The sequence below is a fragment of the Fistularia commersonii genome, chromosome 13 (assembly GCF_037954325.1).
Source record: "Fistularia commersonii isolate RoL2024-O1a breed Wild chromosome 13, RoL_Fcom_v1.0, whole genome shotgun sequence".
NCBI lineage: Eukaryota > Metazoa > Chordata > Actinopteri > Syngnathiformes > Fistulariidae > Fistularia > Fistularia commersonii.
In genome coordinates, this window is record NC_141296.1 from 9,734,901 (window position 1) to 9,758,919 (window position 24,019).

General features: G+C 37.3%; 1 protein-coding gene across 4 annotated transcripts in view; it reads right to left on the minus strand.

Moving 5' to 3' along the window:
* The window catches only part of atp8a1 (ATPase phospholipid transporting 8A1), a 101,485-nt gene that overhangs the window by 74,388 nt on the left and 3,078 nt on the right, over positions 1-24,019 (minus strand). For all 4 annotated transcript variants that reach the window (XR_015107005.1, XM_086157933.1, XM_086157932.1 and 1 more), the window contains exons 2-4: positions 11,824-11,938; positions 4,852-4,951; positions 2,595-2,693 (exon numbers count right to left, since the gene is read on the minus strand). Coding sequence is in view for 3 of the 4 variants with exons in the window: in XM_086157933.1 (XP_086014059.1) it covers positions 2,595-2,693; positions 4,852-4,951; positions 11,824-11,938 (314 nt within the window). In the remaining variant the exon portion in view is untranslated. The remainder of the gene's footprint in view (positions 1-2,594; positions 2,694-4,851; positions 4,952-11,823; positions 11,939-24,019) is intronic.

Genomic DNA, 24,019 nt, shown 5'->3' on the forward strand with positions numbered 1-24,019 from the left:
AGACTTCTTTTTTAATTATTCGAATCGTGAAACATGAGATTCTCTGCGAAACATTAAAAAACGGGATATAACATCTATCACCTATAACCTATTTTTCCTTGCATTCCTTCTCTATTTTGTATCCCTCCCACTTTCTGTTATTAAAATCATTAGGAAATTCAGTTACTTTTCTCTCCTATTGTCCAGTCTTTCAGGTCAGATGATCCCAAGATTGAAGAAAAAGAAATTGCAAAATTGACACATTTTCTCTTATTTTGTAATCCAATGGTTGTTGATGTGCTGCCATTTTAAAGCGAGACTTTTTTGTACTGCCAAACAAGCTATACCTGTAGATTCTACCTTAAAATGTGAGAGACAGCTCAGAAAAAAGGTAGACTTGAGCCAATTCAAAAAATTGTCCTTTAAGTCCAGAACAGTTTGGATTTGTTGTCTCATCCAGTTTTTGAAATAGCTCGGTACTTTCTTGTTTGCTTTTAAAGTTTGCTGCCAAATTAACTTTGGTATTTACCCCCCCACACACACAATAAAACCGTGAATTAAAAAAGCAAATCGGCTATTATAAGCATATCAGCTTATTGTGCTATTATAACTAAAGATATAACATTTAGTGAAGCTTGGCTGGGGAGTTTTGGCACTAATCTCTCAAAGTATATTATTTGGACCTTCAAGAAGACTGTGGTCTCCAGTTTAGTTTTCATATGTCTGTTTCTTACACATCTTGTCTGAAGTTCCCTCCATTTTCAGGCTCTAGTTTAATCAAATGAAATTTTATATCCCGACAGGATGCTGTGGTGTCTAATGAATAGGCAGGCAGTGTCATGTGTCTTTAGCTTTTCACGAGCTGCAGTAAAGCCAGAAAAAAAGTTTACTGGTACACACTTTCACAAAGCTCATTCATCATCCTCTGTGTAAGAGCCGTCATCCAATTTCATTCGTCCATGGTATCTGTTCTAGAAACAAACCCTTTAACAGTCTTTTTTAACAGTCGGGTATTCCAGGTATTCCACAACTTTTCCTACCTTTCATTTGGTTGTTATCTCAATATACATCAGTCTTGCTCACTTTACCACTGGATATGAAGGATACATTGAAATGTATTTATATGATATGTGTAATCACTGTGCAGTGGAGGGTACATGGCACACAGAGGTTATGTGTACTGCAGTATCAGCCAAAGATAAAACTGTTCATCTGCATTGCTACTTTGATTAACCTGCTAATGTGGCTTGAAGGGAAAAAAATGAAGAAATGGTGGTGAAAACTATTTAAAGGCAGTATGTCTCTCACTCAGTTTTGCTGTCATTGCAGTTTCCTGGATAATGAAACAGAAACTGAATAATTACTTTATTGAGAAAAAGAGCAAAGACATGTTTCAAACCTTTGCGATTGGCAGAACTGCAACATTGCCCTGCTTTGGGCTTTATATTCTTTGACGCATTTGTGTACACACACAAAAGAAAGCTAATTCACCATATGTAATTGTCAACTTCTGCTACAGTAGGAAGCTGACAAAGTAAGCTTCTTGCTGCACAGACTGTGAGTCCAGTGCATGATTCATGAAGTTAGGGATCAACATTTGATTTCGGGTCAAGTTGTCAGTGAACAAATGGCTGCACAGGTGACCTTCAGCACTGAAGACAGAGTCATCGCCACTCCGTTAAAATGTTTTTCAAAACAAGCCACAAGAAAAACTGCTGTGCTGGTCTCTCGAGCGAGAGAGAGGCTGGTATAGCATAACTGTCCACTGAGACCTGCAAAGAGGATCGCATTGCAGGGTCATACTGCAATACAGTCAAATACAGCACCCTCTCACCAACAATATGTGAACAGAGACCACACATATTTTGGATCCTGAGATTATGTTGAAGAAATCACTTCGCAGAGATTTAGAAAAGAGAGCTTTTTAACCAACTATTGATTTTTTTGTGATAAATCATTTCATGGATTGCCTTAAATAAATCAACTACCAAACCATGTCAAAAGACAAACGGTAGCTTTTTTGTAATAACATGAGCATTTGGTGTATTTAGGTTAATTGCCTGTATGAGAGCTCTTCATGCAGTATGCACAGCTGTGACCTGAAGTGACTAAGGGTGAGCGTGTGTTGGTTTGTGTGTGTGTTTGTGTGTGTGTGTGTGTGTGTGTGTGTGTATGTGTGTGTGTGTGTGTTTGTTAGTTTTTATATGCATTGCTTTAATGTGCACATGTTGGAAAATGTCCTGCTGCGGCCATCAGTGCCTCCTTCCCTTCTGCGCTCCCCAGGGAGTAAGTCAGTTTAAAAAACAGAGAGCTACTGACCTACTCATGTGCAGGTCAGTCTTGACAATATACTAGGTTATTTTTATTTTTGCATAGCAGTAGTTGAATGGAAGGAAAGCAAAAATAAAATTAAAAAAAAAAACACTGACTCAGAAAAAATATAAAATGTACATTCTAATAAAGCACACAAAGGATCATAAAAGTACAGTGAATATAAAAGTTTCTTAACCCCATAGCCTGAAATGTTCAGTAATTGTAAGCTACTTGTCTTCATGTTTTTTTTATACTTTTGCCTAAATTCCCACTAGTATCAACATTTTTAAGTTTTGGCTTACCAGGTCCTCAATGACCTCCTTGACAGCTGCCACAACCAGGATGAAGAGTAGTGGTACAAGAGTTGTCCAGCGACCAGTGGGAGACACATCTGGGATTTGCTGATATCAGAGAAAGACAGTCAACCAATAAATAAGAAAATTGCGTTTTACTAGAAATAACATAAAATAATCCTGTGTAGGCTAAGGCTAAGCGTTATTGCTGAAAAATCATTATGGATCTCTGTGCTTTTCTGGCAAAACTATGCAATCTGTTACAGTTGAAGACATTAGAATTAGTATATATTAGACCGTGTGGGGGAGGATAAAAAGCATATTTACCAAAAAATGTATCTATCCGTCCATTTTATTTTGAATGCAGCCATTTGCCCTGGCACTACAAGTGGGCTTATTTTACCATGAATAAACACATAAACAAATGTTACGGTTAGGGTTTTAATACTATACGGACTTTTTTTAACCTCCCTTTCACGCCCTTTTAGGCCAATTGTCCTTAAAGCTAAGTAGGCTTTTGTCTTTCCCCCCCCAAAAAAAACACAATTATTCTTTTATTTTTATATTACAACAATCACATGATGGTCCCTGTGGTCCCTGATTAAAGTGTCTATATTTGACAAATTTTCTTCTAACAATGTGGAAATATACAATAATTTGAGGGTGGGGTGTTGTTGAAAGGCTTAGATATAGTGGCCTTTTTACAGACCTCATGTCCTTACAGACCTCCATTATCCTGCATGATATCAGGGGTCCTAATAAATAATTGATTGGTGATGGGAATTTTAAGGCATTATCTGCTATTCTGGTAAGTTAATTACAGTGATAAATTGAGTGAAATCGGACAGTGAAAAGAAGAGGAAGCAATTATACTTAGGAAGTCACACTGCTATACATGAACTTGAGAGTTAAACATGGTTTCCCCAGTTTGCTCTTGTTTCACTGTATCAATAGGACAATTTGCAATACATGATCAGAAAGATTTCAGAAGATGGACAAATTCTCTGACTTTCAATGACCCTTTCAAAAGTCATTTATCCATCACTAAATGATAAATTTAAAGTAAAAAGATTACATTGTGCGACATTATTTAAAATACAAGGTTGTATATAACATGTCATCTCAAAGCTAAAGCTTTTTTTTCATGCTATTATAAAGCTTTCATTGACTGAACTGTCTGGCAATTTAAAAAACTGATAATAAAATCTTCAAAAAGTAGGGCCACAGGAGGCTGCCATTGCTATGAGGGAACTAACCCACATGGATCTCTTCCTCATCCGCATAGATGTTTTATTCAAGTTCGCAACATTGACAGGTCAGGTAATGAAGATTCACTGGCTGCTTTTCAAAGGAGAAACTTGAAGGTCACTGGACAGAGCTGTTACCTCCTCCGAGTTCTTATTAACCGATGCTTTTCTGTCGGTCGAAATATAGGTGAAGACTTGAATCCTATGAAACTTCCTTGGCATTTTCTTTCATCTTTTAACAGAAGCTATGGATTTGTGATGCTTTGAACTTTGTAATGATTGGTTAGTGGCTGTGAATGTTCTCACAGACATTAATGTTCAAATAGCAGCCAAACAGCTGCAAACTCCTAGCAAACTCTTAAGTCTTTGTTTATGATCTGCTGATATTTCATTCCAAAAATGTTTATAGCTGAAAAAGAGAATAAATAAATAAAATGAAATAAAATAAAATAAAACTAAATAACATAAAATAAAATAAAGACGACACAAGAGTCTAAAGGTACAGATTTGACATTGTGATGAGTTATTATTCATGTTGATGCCATGGACTCTATGGAAATAAATAACCTCTATGGCACAGAGGTTTCCTATTTCGCAAAGCTCATTCTTCTGACTCCAGATCTCCCAATAACACAGAGTAAAATACCATTTGCTGACTGTTCTGCTGTATGGTGGCATAAGTTTGTGAAGAACTGTCCACTACATCATATATATTTTCAAGGGGCGGCCAAGAGCACAATGGTAATACATGTATTATTCATTACAAGGTTACATAAAGTACTGTATGCATTCATGGACATATTGACATGTCTTCTCCAAATGTGTTAGTGATAAAATTACAGACATGAACATTGGGTAATGGTTACAGTATACAGTATTAACAATGGAAAAAAGGGAAGATTAACTTTGAAAGGTTAACATGCTATATTTGCAGTTAAATGTATACTTTGGGTTTTGATTTCTACATCATACTTCAAACGAAGACATCCATTTGAAGCTGACAAAACACTATATCTTACCTGCAAGAGTGCAATGAAGAGAAAAAAGGCATTTGCTGCCCTCCTGAACTGGGAGTAGAGGAACCGTGGAAGGAAAGTGAGTACGTTGTATTTGGCAGTGCTGCAGACCAGATCAAGGGATCAAGCAACAAATAAAATGATGGGTGTGGACAAACACAAGAGAGAAAGAGAAGAGACAAAGAAAGAAATACAGCATAGTTAACCCTCAAAACTCCAGATCAGACATTTAAAGTGTTTGTTAATTTTAAATACAGTACTATAGATTTAAATTGACAAAAATGACATTTCTCGTAAGCTTAAAATATCTGTTATGAAGTATCCCAAAAGACTTAAGTATCACAAAAAAAACCAACTAAAAATTCAGTAAGTTTTCATATGTATTTCATTGACTGTTGAGGTTTTTTTCTAAGCTCATTTGACAGCAGGACTTTGGGCACCAAATGCTGTTATTTTACTGTCTGCCAGAGACAGTCCGACCCAAATGCCAAGTATGCATTATATCATTTATTGTTTAATTTAATTGTCTTGTCAAATCTATACATTTTGTCCTTAAAAATGATATCCTTCAGCAACAGAACAGAGCAGAAAAGTAATTTAAATTACCTTTAGCCCTGGACAACATATTTGGCAACACAATCATTCTTTCTTTTCCTTTCGGCTTTTCCCTTCAGGGCTCACCACAGCAAATCAACCTTCTCCATCTAACCCTATTCTCTATATCCTCCACTCTCACACCAACTAACTTCATATCCTTTCTCACGATATTCTTAAATCTTCTCATTGGTCTTCCTATAGACCTCCTGCCTGGCAGCTCCATTTCCAGAATCCACCTGCCAGTAAATTCACCATCCCTCCTCTGTACATGACTGAACCATCTCAGTCTGGCTTCTCTGACTTTCTCTCCAAACATCTCACATGAGCTGTCCCTCTGAGAGACTCATTCCTGATCCTATACATCTTCGTCATTCCCAAGGAGAACGTCGGCATCCTTTTCATCTCTCAACTTCTCATCCCTGACCACAATCATTCCTACAATATTGAAAATTAAATAAATGAAAACAAATAACAGTCAAAAATGACAGCCATCTCTCTGCAACTCTAAAGTAGCAAAGCCACTGTGGTGCTAAAACATTTGTCCATTTCTCGGTGTGACTGATAAATAGCAGCTACGATGGCACTACATAATCATAAAGAATAATTATGAGGAAGGAGGAAGATTGCAGTGGAGGTGTAAAAAGCTTCTAGCAAACATGACTGATGCTACTGTGCAGCATTGGGATTTGGGGACTGAAAGGAAGGAGGGACAGTGGTATCGATGGTGGTCAAACACTCAACAGCCCCACAGTCAAATCTCAAGCAATCTGATTTATAACTCTGTTAAAAGGCCAGTCAGAACAGCCAGATGAAAGAAGATATATGCCATGACGTATGCCAAGCCACCGGCAATGCTTTGCTTACTCACACACACACACAATCACGGTGACCAAGGAGAATATCAGCATGTAGCCTCAAACTCATCTGAATGAGATAATCATAGGAAGTTTAATGTCAGTGATTATGCAGTTCTTTCCTTTGGGATTGAATAATATCTGACCGGCAACTTTTTAGTATTTTCACTGGCACATCTGTAAGCACAATATAAAATTAGGAAATATATAAGATTAGGCTTAAGTTCATTCAGTGAGACAGTTTTCAGTTCACTGTCATTACGGCCATCTGATAGACTGGTGCCAGCACCTCAGTGGAGGCTGTTCCACAGCCTCTTTAGAAAAATGCAAAGGGGGCACAGGAACTATTTTCATTCACAAAAGCCTGGTATGAAGAACTGTCAAGTAGTGTACTCTAGATACTACTGTATTACATAAAATATACTTAAAAAAAAAGGTTTACAGAGAGCTTATTATGCACATTCTTCACAAAAACTACCAATAGTTGGTTTTCTAAATGAATACATACACAATACGATAAAGAAATGGTGTAGCATGGCATAAAGGTTAGAACTTGTTTTGAATGTGTCCAATTTGAATGAGTCCAATTTTGTAAATTGTCACTATCTTTTCTATGATAAATTAATGGGAGGTGTTGACTAAAATGTAAATGCAAGTCTACCCCAAATGAAAAGTAATCAGAAAGGGCCAGGGTGAGACTGTGGATATTCATGGGGGAAGGGGGGGTTACCAGATGTAGCTTCTGTTCAAACATGTTTGATTTAATACACTCCACACTTGTGGAGTGTGTTTGGAGTCTAAGATCCAGTGCACACTTGAAACAGATGTATCTATAGTTGGCCAGGGAAACCTAAGCCTCTTGCAACATAGCCAAACCTGAGCCAACAATAAATGAAATTCCTATGAAATGACTTCCCTTATAGTAACTAAAAGTAGTCATGGGGCCACCACTCCACAGAAAAAAAAAATCTCTGAACGTAAACGTACCCTGAGCTCAGCTCATTTTTCACAAATGTAAAGGCCCACTAATGAAGTTGTCATTAAAAAATGACCTGTCTTTTCAGTATTATGAGGATACCAAAGTTGCTCTCAAATTAATTATAATGCATAGAAAAACAATGTTAGTTAATGAAGGCACACGACCAATAACCCAGAACCAGATGTGGTGATTCTCAAATCCTTGCAGATCATTCACAATGTCAGGATAAGTCACAAAAACAGAGTTTTTACACTGGCCATTTGCTGATTATTCTGGAGAAACGTTTAATTCAAGTCTTTTGCAGTCCAAAGTTCTGTCCTATCCCATTTACAGGATACAGAAAATTTACAGAGAATCTGTTGCAATTGTCCAATAAATCAATGATCAAGACAGTTAGCTTATGGAGAAAATTAATGAAGAAAATAAATTAAAAATTTTATTGAGGAACAAACCCACAACAGCCGTCATAGATGGGGGATTGTAGCAACCACTCAAGTGGTTTTATCTATCGCTGTCCAAATCAGGCCCTTGACACTTTTTAAGACTGACAGATTGCCTGGTTTCCATACATATTCTCAAAATTTTTTTCTGTCTACAGTTGGCGTGGTTTATGATCCAGAAGCAAGGGTGGTGCTTGACAAGATTTTATTGATTCCATTACTGTTATTAATGTTGTTTGGCAGACTTAGTCAAAAACATGAAGTAAGTAAATTGAAAACGACAATAATTGAATGAATGAAGAATGTTTTATTTCATTGTGTCCAACTCAAATCTTTTTGTTTGTGCAGCACTTTCATTTAAAGCACCTTATAAATGTTCTTGTTATGATTATTCCTTAAAGTTTCAGTTGTTCAATTTAAAAGAAAAGTGTTTTTAGAAAAAAAAAAAAAAAACATGTCATCAAGGTGCTAATATTTTTTCCTGGTTTATTAATTCAAAAAAATATATACATTTGTAAAGTCAACTCAAATACAGTCAAATACATGACATTATTATATTTTATCCAGTGTTCTTCGCCTTTTCCAAGATATCGATGATGTTTCTACCCTTTCAGGGTATTAGATATCGATCATACCGTTTGTTTGTTTTGTCATAAAGTGTTTGTTTTTTACTAAAAACATTGGTAAAGTACGTCAAAGTTTGGGAAACAATGGCAATTTTGTGCACACAGTCAAATACGTGACATTATTATAATTTATCCAGTGTTCAGTGCTTTTTCCAAGATATTTCTGATGTTTCTACCCTTTCTGGGAATTAGATATTGATCATCGTTCACATTTAGAGGACATTACTAATGCCTCCACCCTCCAACCGTACACAGGAAATTCCATTAAAAAAATCCTCTTGGGAACACTTGTGCAGAAGCACAATTCTAAAAAAAAAAAGGGTAGAAAGAGTTGCTCATAATCATGTTTAGTTTTAGGCTGGATGCGACAACCAAAGCCCTTAGATATTGTCACTGAAGTACAGTAGAGCTTCTTGTCCAAATAATTCAATATAAATACAGTCATAAACGCAACGCTGAACAGGATAAGCTGGAAAGCTTTGTACCTGAGAAAACATCCTGTACAAAATCCACTTCAGATCAAACTATATCTTTACTTGTAACATTGTAAACAAGTAACAGTGTTAACTATATTTTGATATATAATACATAATACATAGTGTTGTATGTCTAGCTTGGTATTTATTAAATGCCATTATGACGTTAATGTATAATATCATTTTATAGCACTTTTTACAGTTTAATATATCTTCTATGTTTGTTTATCTGGGGTGTTATGTTTTTTTTAGAGAGCCACATGCCTGGCATCATCTCAGGGATGGATCCTTTTTGCTGCTGGGTTTGTCAACCACAGCTAATAAACTCATATGTTAAACAAGTCAAGGGTTTCTATCTCATCTAACTGGAGGCATGTATCAGACACAGATAAGCTCAGGTGTAATAAGTGACTTATTATGAGACCACACAAATGTGGGAACTTGTGATGACTTTTCGTGAACAAGCAAGAGCTGAATTATCCATAACCCTTTTGCTTTTAGTCTTTCTTCACGAACCTTAAAACAACAACCAACTGCATTGAACAACTTATTAAGGACCGAAGCATGATCCTGAAAGTGTAAGGCAAATGTTCTCCCAAAAGCAATGTAATACACAAATTCAAATATGACAAGCTATATGGAGAATAGACACCATTACTATTAAATCAGACAATAGACCATAAATTGATTTGAGGTCAGTACACCAACATCCCATACTGACACAGGGGAAGAGTAAAAATAAATCTGCCCTAGAGGACATCTTGATACATTTTCTTTTTATTCTAGAAGGGACGAGGGTTGGGCATACTATGGAAATGCATTGTTCACTGTCAACTCAACAACCACCTGTCGTCTACCTGCAGTATATCTGTGCAAAGGTTGAGCCAAGCAGTAATGATTTGTTCAAGACCTACACTTCACAACCAGCCTCTTCTATAACTCTTACTAATTTAGGAGGTAACTGGGCCAAACATTTTGTTGTAATGGGAAAAAGCATAGCAACTAAACTAGAGCAGCTTCAGCAACAGACTCATAAAGCCACGCTGCCTAAAGGAACAGTACAGGACATCATTCTTGTCTGGTGCCTTCAGACTCTTCAATACATCTGCCTCTGCCAGGTCTGTGGTCACTGAACTGGACTAAAAAGCTGATAGAATTTATCTGTTGCACTTCACAATACTACTGAATATTTGAATATTTACTTTTTCCAGATAACATTGTTGCACCTTAGTTATTAATTGCACACATCCTGCAAACTGATAAATCTGGTCCACTGCACTTTCTGAGTGCTTCTACACTAATTTTTGTTATTGTATTTTTTGTATTTAAATGTTTCATATTTTATTGAATTTTGACATACCTGGTTACTATGACAATTGAATTTCCCCCTGGGGACCAGTCATCAGTCAATCTATCAATCTATCCATCCATCTATCCATCCGTCTAAAGACCATAACCTTTCTGGAAAAAATGTTTTGAAAAGAAAACAAACCAAGTGGCACAAGTTGTATTTTTTTCCAACGCTTCTATATACTGAGACTCGTCTGTTAATCAATAGCAAGAATGCAGGCATTACCGCACCGGTGTCACTTTTCCTCAGAAGTAGTAAAAGTAATAGTCAATTCAACATGAAATGTTGGTCTTCTAGCAGGACTGCTCAAGAGCAGTGGAAAAACTGGTCAGTTGGACCATGACTGAAAGCATTCCAAGTCTTCTAGTCTCCCACTGCTCAGGTGTTTTGCCAGTAACAGTAGTGGCATTAGTAAGAATCTTCAGTCTACACAGGGAATTATTTAAAAGCTGTATGATGAGATGGAAAATTCTGATTGACCACAATCTTTTGTGAATTTTAATTTCCAATTTGCTTTTTCATTTGTAATACAAATACTGCAGATGTGTTGAACGTAAAGAAAATACTGTACTTTGTATTTATCATTTCACACTGATGTTCAGTTTGAAGCTGACTGTCTTTGTGAGCGCAAAAACTGCTCATGCAGCAGAAATGCTAACAGTAACATTCCTTGACAGGACTGCTTGACCCAACAATCCTGACCTTTAATGCTAGAAGCAGTGCAATCCTCCAAGATGAAGTGCGGGATAAAAACAGTCGGTCTGAAATCCAGGACTAAAGCAGAGCAGAAATCTTGCCGGTACTTAAAAAATATATGGCATAAATGTGGTCACTGCAACGGCAGGGCCACCTTAACAACAACCCTTTCAGCTGCATAGCAGTGTATTATAATATTTTATTGTCTTTATTTATTTCTGTTCATGTCATTGTATTCTATTAACCGGTATTTGTATTTCTTTCTGTATGTAGCATCTGTCAAACACCAAATTTCCTCCAGGATCAATAAATCATTTAATGTTCTTATTTAATCTAACATATTATGATTCAATTATCAACAAAAAACGTTAGAACAAATATGTGCAACACAAACTGTCCACTACATTATGACAAAATATTCTGACTTTTTTTCCTCATCACATAATGTTTTAAAAATAAATATTGTCAGTGGGGTCTTAATGTTTAATTTGAACTGTAATGATTGTGTTCTATTCGAGATTTGCCTCAGGATATTATTTAAATAGGAGCTACATAGCCCAAGCAGGCTTAAAATCAACTGTGTTGCTTGCGTCTCTGAAGGTTAATGTGGGGCTACAGTGAACTGTGAACCACAGCAATGGCCTCTGGGCTGCCATTACCAGGTCAAAAATAGCAACAACCAACATAAATGAAATAAATAAATCCTAAAAACATAAAATGTACTTTGTGTATGTAAATAATTACAAATGTAATTTTATGTCATTTACCTGTCATTTGCCTTTGTCCTTTGATTATCATACAGTATAAGTTCAATGATAGAAACTTCACAGAACTTGACTGATATACGCCTCTAGTTGGTTGCACATCATAGAAAAAAAAAACCCTACATAACATGTTTACATTTAAATAATAATTATCATTTAATTTAAAGAGCAATGATAGAAACATCTCCTTACCTAACCCGGTTGCTGCAAAACTTAGTGAACTGTGGTTGGTTGAGGTATATCAGTCGGGCATCTTCTTGGTCAGCTAAGGATGTCTTTTCTGACGTGTCCTCAGTCTTTTCATATCCTGAAGAAGAGAAAAATTAGATTAGTCGAGGTATAGGATTGTCTTTCAACTATCACAAGTGTTGCCTTCAAGTAGGACAGTTGAGGTTAAAGAACACTAAATGTTGAGTGTCTCTTTGCATTTTAGTCCAAGAGTGTTTAACTTGCATATTACTTGTATTATGATTACTACTGCAATGTAATAGTCCATGAGAAGATGGTTACAATCCTAATATTCAGCACATTATTTTTAAGGGCCATTTTAAGTTCTCATTAAAACGGGGAATTTAGTAAGGTTAGGGGGCGGTCTAATTTTTAAACCATTATCTTTAATACCATGAACGGTGCTTATGACAGTTTGTTTGATAAAAGACAGTCACAGACAATTTCCCTCTGTTTCAAAGTAAGTTGTCACTCATCAAATGTTAATTTCCAACAATAATTCTTGCTGCAATCTTCTCGTTGTGGCAACCGGACTTGAATTTCTTCACTTCGGTTCAGAACCGAAAGGCTTCTTCGGTTCAGAACTGAGGAAGCCTCTCACATGAAGGCTGAAACGTCTTCAAATGAAGAACTTCAAGTCCAGTTGCCGCGACAAGAAGATTGCGACAAGAATTCACCATAACCTGGATGACTGAGAACCTCCACAGACATGTTGTTCCACAAAAGATGGATTTTAGTGTCTTCTTATGTAATTGCCCCACAGGCCAATGGAGGTATCGGTCGCTCCCAAGCACTCACTACTTGCTTATTGCAAAGCTCATAGTAATACATTTGTAATCAGTTGGTTGCAACAAATATTAGACAAGACAAACAGAAGCCTCATTTGCTGCTGGAAAATGTTTTATTTTCACATTTAAGGCAAGAAGGATTAAGTATTTTCCTGACTATAAGCCGCTACTTTTTCCCCCACGCTTTGAACCCTGCAGTTTTCTATAACCATGCGGCTAATCTATGGAGTTTTGATGGCTAACGAGAGTGCAAAAACGAGACAGACGCAAAAGCTCAATGCAAAGAAGAAGATGCGCGCTCTCAACACAAAATGCAGCGCGACAAGCAAAAGTACTTTGCGTGTCGGATAGAAATTTCTGCAGCCACTCAACATCAGTGTGAATCGGGCATTTAAAGCAGCACTCAGAGGTGAGTGGGAGGCTTGGATGACCAGCGGCGAAAAATCATTCACAAAAACTGGCCACATGCGAAGAGCATCCTTTTCTCTGCCAGTGGGTCCGAACAGCATGGAGCAGTGTGCAAGAATCCACGAACACCAACAGGTTTCAAAAGGCTGGACTGCTGCATGAAGAGAACAGCACAACTTCAGAGACAACTTTGCCTCAAGATAAAAGTGACATTGCGAGCGAAACTGACAGAGAGATTGAAAAGGTGTGTGACGGACATTTTCTGAGGCACTTCAACTCTAAAGGAGAAGACTTCAGTGGTTTCATTGCGCAGGAGGCAGATGAATAAAGCTATCAATGACTTCTCTGTTTTGTTTGATCAGCTATTTTACTGCTGTGTACAGGCACCATTTGGAAACAATCAATCAATTAAGGTATGTAAATTAACATAGAAAATGTTTCTGAGTAAATATCTCATTTCACAACATGGATATCTGTGGCTTATAATCCGCTGCAGCTAATATATGTAAAAAAAAAAAATTTTTTTTTTTTATTAAGTGTGTGTGGCTTATATTCCGGTGTGCTTTATAGTCTGGAAAATACAGCATATAAATCCGTCTTTGTGGACCAGCAGCAATTTTAGTGTAAAATTACTACAATGATAATAGGTTCTGCAACACCTTTAATCAAGTATCGTGTACATCATACCTCAATGTTAAAACATTTAAATTTAGCCCCCACCCCCCATGCTGGGAAAACTGTCTTGCTCTTGACTGAGAAGGCTCCTGTTTTATCAACCTGTGGGGGAGCAGGGCACTGCTCTGCTCCCACTAGGTTCAAAAAAGTGAGATGTAACTGGGTTGGCATCAAATAATGGGTACATGTAGGTCACAGAGATACATTGCTTTACGCATGTAGCACTAAAGTGTTTTTTTTTTTTACTTTTTGGCAAGAATTGTTACTGCCCACTTTGGGAAAGAAGCCTTTTCGGGAAAGAACTACCACATCATAGACCAGCACCTTAATCAGCTATTATGTGCATGCATTTTTCTTCAACTTAAATCTGAAATAAATATCAAAACAAATGAACAGAGCAGATAAAATGTGTTTACAAAAGGTAAGAAACTGGGAGTTCAGGGTTTCAAGAGACAAGAATACAGTACAAAGAAATATGACAAAATGAAGATGGAAAAATAAAGATAATATTCTGGCTCGCATTAAAAAAGAGAAAAGGATTCAAAAAAAGATGTAATAACAATGGTGGTATAGACATATCAAATCTCAATGTGCAAGTCTTTCCATAATTCAAGGGTTCAGACAAAAAAAGCATGAGGTTCATATTTCCCTGTCCTTTTGCTTTAATATTTATGATGATATTAGTGAACTCAGCAGTTCCGCAACTGTTAAGTCTTATGTTAACAGTACTCAAAGACTCTCCACATGAATGTTTTCTAGTGTTACTGGAAGGATTCCCCCTGCATGTATTAAAAGAGATGTTGTAAGTTCTAAGGAAAGGGCAAGCTTTTCATATCCTCCACAACTTGAATACTGGACTGGTACTTTCAGAGCTATAAAAACAACAGAGAAAACAAAGCATAATACATACACTCTTCAAAGTGAAATTTTCCATTTTCCTATTCCACCCCCAGCATCGGTCACCTCATTTGTCCACTTACTGACTAAACTTTCACACCTCCGACACATATTTTGAAGCTTTTGCTGTTCCAACGATTGACTTGGCTTCTAATGAACCACAACTGAAGACGGACAGCTGGACATTCCTTTCACCAACCATCATAGTCTTTAGCCACCCCAACCTACCCTCAACCCCAAATCTCTAGGGCTAAAAATAACTTGCAGCCTTAAGTCATTTGGTCAGCGGGGAAAACATGGGCAGGATATCCCACTACTGTTATGCAATAGCCAACCCAGACGTCAGTGTAGGTGGTACATTGGGGTAGATGTGCATGGATCACTGCAGTGTCACTTTAACAAAATGTACACTCTGCTTTAGAAGGAATACATCTTCTGCTGCTTATCCTGCACTCAGGGTCACGGGGGATGCTGAAGCCTATCCCAGCTGTCATTGGGTGAGAGGCAGGGTACACACTGGACTGGTCGCCAGTCAATCGCAGGGCCACATACAAAGACATTCACCCACTCACTCATTCAATCAAGGTTCCCAGTATTTCCCAATTAACCTGCTGAATGTTTCTGGACTGTGGGAGGAAACTGGAGGGAACCTATGCAGACACAGGGACAACATGCAGACTCCACACAGAAAGATCCCCTTGCCAGAATCAAACCTGAGTCCTCAGTGCCGTGAGGCCAAAGCGCTAACCACTGCGCCAACGTGCCGCACAGCTGTACTACCATCAACAGAAAAAGGTTGAATTCTAAAAACAGGGTGCATCTGACAAAATATCAAAGGATCATTAAAATATCGTATTGTGTGGATACTGAGATATGGAAGTTCAAACACTGGTTTGGAAAAACCAGAACTTAACAACAGCAACATTTCAAAATCAGAAGCTGTCTATATCCTTATTCTAAAATGGTTTGCGTTGTTTCTCAATACTGACCTCGATTCATTCAGAATGCTCTAGAGGGAACATACAACAGGCACAAATACAACAAATTACCAGTAATTAGCAATTTTCACAAGAAAAAAATGTATCTACAAACATGTACGCAGATTGCAATATGTCAACTTGTGCAATATGATTAACTAAAGATCAAGATAGATCAGTTGGGCTCTGGTTTCATTTATACAGCTTTTTTTTGTTTTTATCCTTTTATAATTTGACTTGTGGGATTGAAAATGCCATTGAAATTATCTGTGACATGAACAGAACTGTCACACACAAAACAAAAACAAGAAATGAATTATGGTGAGTAATGCACTAACCTCTCCAAATTTGAAGTTAGCAAATTATAACATGCTTTTATAAGTCGACCACCCAAACTTAAAATGCATTTATAGGGCAGGTAGAATTCTGTTAACCTGAACAAGCCCATTTCACAACTTAATTCCTGCCAAGCTTCCATAGTTTATTCTAAGAATGTTAATATTAAAGTACCTGGAAGATTTTGAGATTATTCTCATTACTCAAGCATTAGTTGGTTCAAAAGAATATTACAAATTAAATCTAATTTATAGAAGTGATGACACTACAATTTTAGGATTATTCGATTAAAATTCTGCACTCTTTTTTTTATGTCAAAAGAGCCAACACAGCAAGATTTAACCTGTTTGAAACCCCTGTCAGAGAAAAACACTACAGTATACAAGTCTGATTAATGGTATGTCAGTGTTCTAAATGAGCCATCAGAGCATGGACCACTATGGTGTCTTGCCAGATGCTGCAATGCACCAGTAGCAGCGAGTAATAAATTACCTGGTTTTTCAGTTTTTATTATTTTATAATTTCTATCCTGCGTTGGTAAGTAAAATACGAAACAGACAATAATATCATGTAACCATTCTCTGATGTTTGAATATTTCCCCCTCATTTTACCAGCATCTTATAGTTACCGCAGTGTGGCGAAACAAACCTTAAACCTGTTTAACAACTATAATATCACAACAAAAGATCTTTGTTCGAGGGAAAACTTTGTTTTATGAATAATGAGGTCTGGGATGTTGTCAATTATCAGAAAGGTCACCAACATTTTTGCTGCATTAATACAGGCCCTTAACAAAATATATAGTAATTTATTAATCTCAGTGCAGGGACAGTCCATTTTAAAGCTATATGAAATTCATTCATTCATTATCTACTGCTTATCCTGCACTTAAGGTTACAGGGAAGCTGGAGCCTATCCCAGCTGTCATTGGGTGAAAGGTGGGATTCCCCCATGGAGCAGTCGCCAATCGAGGCCAGATATAGAGAGATTTTGTGTTATTATTTTGGTCCTGTAAAATGTGAACGTGTTGTATATTTAATATGATGGCATACACACATTTACAGGGTATCACAGTGAAAGGACATCCAACCTGTGTGCCTTTTGCAGTGTTGTGAGTCTGGAAGTCTACATTTTGAGCTTGCAAAATAAGGTTACAAGTTATGCCGTTTTTCTTTCACTCAGCTGTATAATATGCCTACAGCTGACAATGAAGATGCAGAATGCAGAGTGTTCATAATTGTGCTATAAATTTCCACACTGGAAAGCTAAGTTTGTCACTGCGTATCAAGTAGGAAACCTCTCAAGAATAACATTTTTGTTCAAGGTTACTTTGTTCAAAAGCTAATACATTGTTTCACCCAAAATAAAGTGAAATGTACCACCACCACAGGTTTGTATACCGATACATTAGAGGTAAGTGACAGTTGTCAACCTCCATACACGTTTATTTACCGCTGAGCAAGGCTGTCCACTGCTCGTCCGTGAGACTAGACTTTTATAGCCAAATTAGAGCTGTGATCCTCCAGTCTTTACGACCTTTTGGATCTCATGGGGCTGTTTTTCTATGGCTACTATTCAAACACAGCTGAACCAATTAAAGGCTGCTTATTTAACTCCTTAATTGGATTACGTGAGTAAAGCTACAACCAAAATAGGATCAGCTGGCTCCTGTATTCAAACAATGCATCATTTTAGACTCTACGATTTCCTTTCAGCATAGTTTAATTAATTGACAAATGGTTTAGCAAAAAGATATAATTAATTGATGAGCATTTAGACACCATTTCAAACACATGGCCGCGACAATGCAGGTCTTGAAATGGAGTTGACACATGGAAAGCATCCCGTCATCAAAGTAGCCACAACTCAGCAGCTACCTTGCAAAGGCATTAACAGTAAAAAATCTCCCTCCTCAAATAACAACCTTGTTTCCTTGCTCCTAACATGCTGTAAGGATAATGAACTAAGGCACAGAAGTCTCAGTGGGATCTCTTACTATTCCCTTGTGGATAGTGGGCTTTTTTGCCCATTGCACAAATTTAATTAAATGAAGTTGTAGCAGCACAGCCCAATTGCTCAGACATCAATAAAAACAACAAGAACAAAAAAAAAAAAAAAAAACGGGCACCCTCATTTCTTACTCTGTATTATTTTTGGTTTCATAACAACATCTTTCATACTTAGAATGCAGCCACTAAATCACTTATAGTAGACGGCAACATAAAATAATGAAAGATGCCAAGTAAAAGAAGAAAGAGAAAAGTACTAAGGTTCCAAATAAAGCTCAGTGGGAGTAGAGAGCAAGAGGACACAGCTCTGGAGGGGAAGCCTCTAGAGGAAGGATCAATGCCACCAAGTGTCGTAATGACTTTGGATTCAGGCCAGATGTCAGGATTATTGCTTGTGTCAGCCAACAGACAGACTGGTGGAATAATAGTCGCAAGCGGGCATGTACTTTGGAGAAAGTGCCCTATGGGAAAAAACAGAGCCCAGCTTGGGACGCTGGTCTTCCCTAGTCTGTCTTTTCATTTCTTAAGAATGTAAAGACTCTTAATCATTGGGAAAATTCCAACTTCAAATGGTGTGGGACAAGGATCTTTAGGTTTGTATTCAACCATGTCTGTTTTTTCACACCAAAGATGGAGGGAAATTGGTTTGGAAATGAATTAATTCAGACATGCTTAACATTAACAAATGTATGGGTTCTTGGGTTTTATGAGCTAGGGTCATGCTAAAGCAGGGTGGAGAATTATTGCAGCCATGACTATCAACAAAATGTGGCTAAATGTGTCTAATGGCAGTAATGACAGGAACCATAATGGCCTGATATTCAACCATATGACCTGGTTTATCGAATGACACTTAGGGTTGAACTTTCAAAAATGCACAGAATGAACTGTTTAAAGATCATTCAAAGTATATACTGGCTAGTGTCCCTTCATTTTTGTAGTAACAGCACTATTCCAAATTTTTACCTCATTCGCCATCAACAAGATTTTCAGTCAGCCATGACAAATTTTCTCTGTTGATTCAGTTATTCTGGGAAATAATTTAGGCCTCATCTGAAACATTTTGATTCTACAGTATTTGACAAATTAAGCTAAAGAAATTTTGCCTCTAAGAAGGGTATGTTTCTTATCGTTCAGTCCAAAAGTAGAGAACACGAGAGTATGTGAAGGGCTTAGAGCCTCAGCCCTCTGGTAACATACAATACAAGGGATTATGTCCAAAGGACACAAGTTTTAAAAAAAAATGAATTGTAGTTTATTTTAATAAATTACAGTGCTGGTATAACTGATGGTTTATGTATCAGAGAGAATGAGAAGAGGGTTAACTTTCAGTAGGCGTGTGGCGAAATCCTGCAAAGCTTCGTAGTAAACACTCATCTACAGGGGCTAGCAATCAGAGAAGTAATACCAAATACATCTGCACTGCCACTGCAAGGCCAGTCAAGATGCTGAGGAAATCAACTTTTTTTTAAATCTGAAAACCATTAACTACAATCACAGCTGGGCTTGATGATGCTCACAGAGCAGTGCTACTCCTAAATTGTAGTGACCAAATCAAATTTTTTGAGGAACAGTCATTCACAGCAGGTGTTAACAAGGAGGTCATCAAAATAGGATGCGAAAATGCAGTATGAGTCATTCGGAGAGTTTTACAATCACCCCATCCTAAAGTGCAGCAATAAAATTGACTCCATAAGGGAGAGATGGCTGAGAAAGTTCTTTTTTTTCCCTAGTGGACAGAACTAGTGGACAGAATAGTTCATTACACTAGGCAACCTTTTAAAGATGCCAAGAAGAATGAAAAAAATACATCAGTTAGTAACTTATCTTTAGGCTTTTCATGGTTGATCTCAAACAAAGCATTCTGACAGTACACAACTCCGTTAATGCTAATAGACAATTCTGTCAGAGGATCTGCTACTGACATCATCCTTCAACCAATGTTTGGAACTAAATCCAGTCTTTTAACACTCCCAGATACATTGAGGAAGATATCAAAAAGTGCTTGACTTCAGAGTAAAATAAATAATGAATCAACTTTTTTTTTAATCCAGGCTTGAAATGAGATGTAAAGGTTTCTGCCATGAGTGACAAATGGTAAAATAATCATGAAAATTGAATTGTATGATTTTAAGGGAGTCTGCAAACAATCAGATAAGAAACAGCGAATAAATTGCATAATCTCCTTTGCAGACTTAATCAAAACATTTTTCATAAATCACATCACATAATTCATGACTTTCATTGTGGGCGACACAGCTGTCTGTCTATTGCACATCATAGCTCCTTTGAGTAGGACATTTACATCTATACCAGGATTTAAAACATCACTTAATAGGCCAACTTGTGATGTTTTGTACATCCGCAAATAAGTTAAATATATCTCATATAACAGTGACAAGCCCTATAGAGGTGAAGAGTGTTGTAGGCTGGTCAGTATTGTGTATTTGTATTGTGTATCGTGTATTTGCCTGAAACTATGGGCTCCCACAGAATATATTGAATGGAACTAAGAGTGACCCAAATTATATCTCAACGAGGCATCCAGGTGCAGTAACACTGGAGGGCGAGATCCAAAAAGCAGTTCAGCATTCTAGGTCTGCATCGCACGCCCCGTCTTAATTCATGATCACTAAGATAAAAATAGTCCTACATCTAGGATTTCTAAATCTCCATATCCATCTGAGTCTTGTGTGTCATTTATATTCACTCATCGTCATAGGAAAAAAGATCAGAATATGATTAATTTATGCCATATAAATATTTGAATAGACAGAGCAGCCAAATTCTATTCATAGGAGTCCTCTCCTCTCTGTGAATGAGCGGTAAGGCTGGATGGGGATATTAATACTGGCCCCTGTTTAAAGAAAAGCAACAACTACAAGTCCCTTATCAGATTACCATGCTGTAACCATCACTCATAGCAACAATAGGGCAGCTACCAAAATAATCCCCCTCCCCATTTTGCTCTCCCTGGTTCTCTATAAACTCAGAAATGCCACACTTGGGCAATCAACAACAACACACAGAATAGGCTATCTGTCACATCAGGAGACTGGCCTAGCTAAGCTGAGCAAGATATGGGCAGACACAGACGGTTCCACACAACATTATGAATAGGAAAAGTCAGAAACAAGGAATTTTGATTTCCATTCATTCAGACAAAGCTCTTGTGCAACTATTTTGATCGGAATTAAAAATCTGATGGTGAGCATATGAGGAAGAGCCTATGTTTGCTCGAAACGTCATGCCAGAATATGTTTTCTGTACTATATATAAAATAAATTATCTCCCTTGATGTGCAGATTTTTTTTCAAATTTGTATTCAGGTGACTCTTTTCATCCAGCACCCATCCCTTGCTAGGGAGCGGATATGCGTCCTTTTTCCTTTTTCTACCAGCAACTATTTTAACCATCATAAAATCTACTAAATGTTATATCTGCTCAATGGGTAATTATTGTTTCACACTCATGGTAAAAGAGAGATGCATGATATATTAAAAATGAAAGTAAAAAAGGATAAACCTGAATGTTGTCAAAGAACTGGAGTTTCAAGTCTTTGGGTATGAGGAGGAATAGAGACAGATCAAATCAGCTCATTACATTTTTGGCTTTCTGAGCTCACACCTTGATATTAACTGAGAATAGTTTCTCTTCATGGTGCCTTTTGCATAGAGTGTAGAGGCAGCTCATTCCCTATTCATAGACATAGTAGCCTGGCCTTCTTTCCTTGATAGTGACTAGGTGTTGTGTTCAGAAGCCTATCTAAGATGCAATTTTAACTATTATTATAATATGTTGTCTCTATATTTAAAACTTTTCTTTACAATCATTTACTTAAAATAAACTGTAAGACCAGAAATATGAACGCATTTTACAGTGGATTACATGGTCAGGAGGATGTGGATCTGGGTCTGAGGATACCAGGGTTTGAGTACCATTCTCCAAAACATTGGTTTTCCTTTATTGAAGCACACAAAAGGCTATCCAATTAGTCTATTATTGATCCAGGCCTTACACTACTGTGTCAGTAATAGGTTCAGATCTTATATTAATAGCAATGTTAATTATATTTATGCTATCACAGGATCTTCTGCATTGACAAGAGTGATGAAGTCATTATTGTCTTGTCAGCCAAACAATTTACAATATGAACTACTAAGTCAAAATATAGAGAAGAGTTGTCCAGCTGTACTTGCAAAATAGAAAATTGAAAATGAAAAAAAATAAAAAAATAAATTAAAGGCAAACAAGGACTAAATCATCCGATGAATGCATAAAGACCTCATAACACAGTCTGGAACAGAAACACTATGACTGCTCCACAAATCTAAGTTCACAGGACAGGAAGTCCTAAATTTGTTTTGATTGTTTTTGTCACTGTATCTGACTATGGAAGTAGCACAGTAGCTAATTGGACAGAAAGTGAAGACAAACAAGGGGTCCTAAAATGCTTAAAACAGTTCTCTAGCAAAAGGACAAGAAATGTTTCATCTTTCCAAACACTGACGGTATTGCTTTCCTTTTGAGAGCCTGCTTACAACTCTCCATTCAACCTTATCATCGTGCTGTGACATGACCACATTGATAATGCGCTTGCATGTGCAGACCCATTTCTTCATTTCTCTACTGTCCATGCATGAGCGTCGCACCCTATCCAAAAGAACCAGGCAACGAGCAAAACTTGAGTTTACCAACAGAAGAACGGTCACCCTCCAATGGAGATCATAAAAAAATCAGATTTCAATACTCGTCACTGCAATACTATTTATAAGCATCAATTTGAAAGAAGTAGTCCTTTTTTGGGTATGAGCCTGATTATTTGCCTCAGCTATATAGGAAGTACCCTGACTGGTTTAGAAAGTCAAAAATATGTATTGTTACAGTATCTCTCAAACTCGTTGCACTACATTTATCCTTCTATCATTTTTATACAAACTTCCTGAAAATAATTCTCTCACAATAACGAGCATCGCCCAACTGGGGAAAATGACTAGTAAGAGAATAATTGCTGGAGCGACTTGAAAATTAGTACAAGGGGAAAATCACAGTCTACTTGTCAGAAGGATAAAATGCATGTATTTTATCATGATGAAGAGTCATAGTGATAATTGTGTGATTGCAAAACAACCACAGAAGGACAAACAAAAGGCTTAAAATGGTTCTTGGCTTTCAAAACTCAAAAACAAACAAAAAAATTACATCCATGAAAAACAATCACTTCAAATTGAAACAAAAATGACCGAAAGTTAAGAGCTGAGATGCTCAGCCATACCACAGATACTTTCAGATATAGACATTCTTGACTTATCCATCCAATTATTACCAAAAACAAAGTGGTCTTTGCAAATACAATCCAAGAGTCTATGTAAACAGATGACTTGCGATCTCATCCATATAAGTGTCAGAGGTAGGACATGACGTAAAAAGGAGGAAAAATTCAATGCCTGCACATAAACAGTGTAGAGAGGCCTGAGGGACTTGATGTGACACACCAGCAGCCCCAGACAGGGGATTTAGTGGTGTGATGGGCTTTTGTGCCACATTATTATCAGCCAGTGATCCGCTAGGCACATGTGCAGCTTCCAATCCCTTCAGAAGTAAGCAGTCTATTCTCCTCGAGTCTCTGACCCAATGCTGCTGCCTTAATTCAGAAAGACTGGGGATTAAACCGGTGATATTGATATGCGACATGGGGCAACATCTTGCTTCACTTACACATGAAAAAAATTAGGTTGACATTAAGGTTAAAATAAATATTTATATATAAAGGTTCAAGAAAACGGGGGTGACTCCAGAGTTCTAGAGTGAAAGGAACAGTCCTTAATCTGAATCACATGACACACAAAAAGATGAGACTTTGTACCTCTGAGAAATTCTTCCTTACAGGACAGGCTTACCTGCCCATCTCAACATTTAGAGTCAATGGTGAGAGGGGATTTAGTCTGACTGCACATAAGCATGCAAGCTAAGACGGTAAACAGGATGCGTGTTGCCATCTGTCTCGAGTGGGGATCTCAATCAGCTTTCCCAGTTAGGTGGTGGAGGCAGCTATTAAGCCCCTTACAA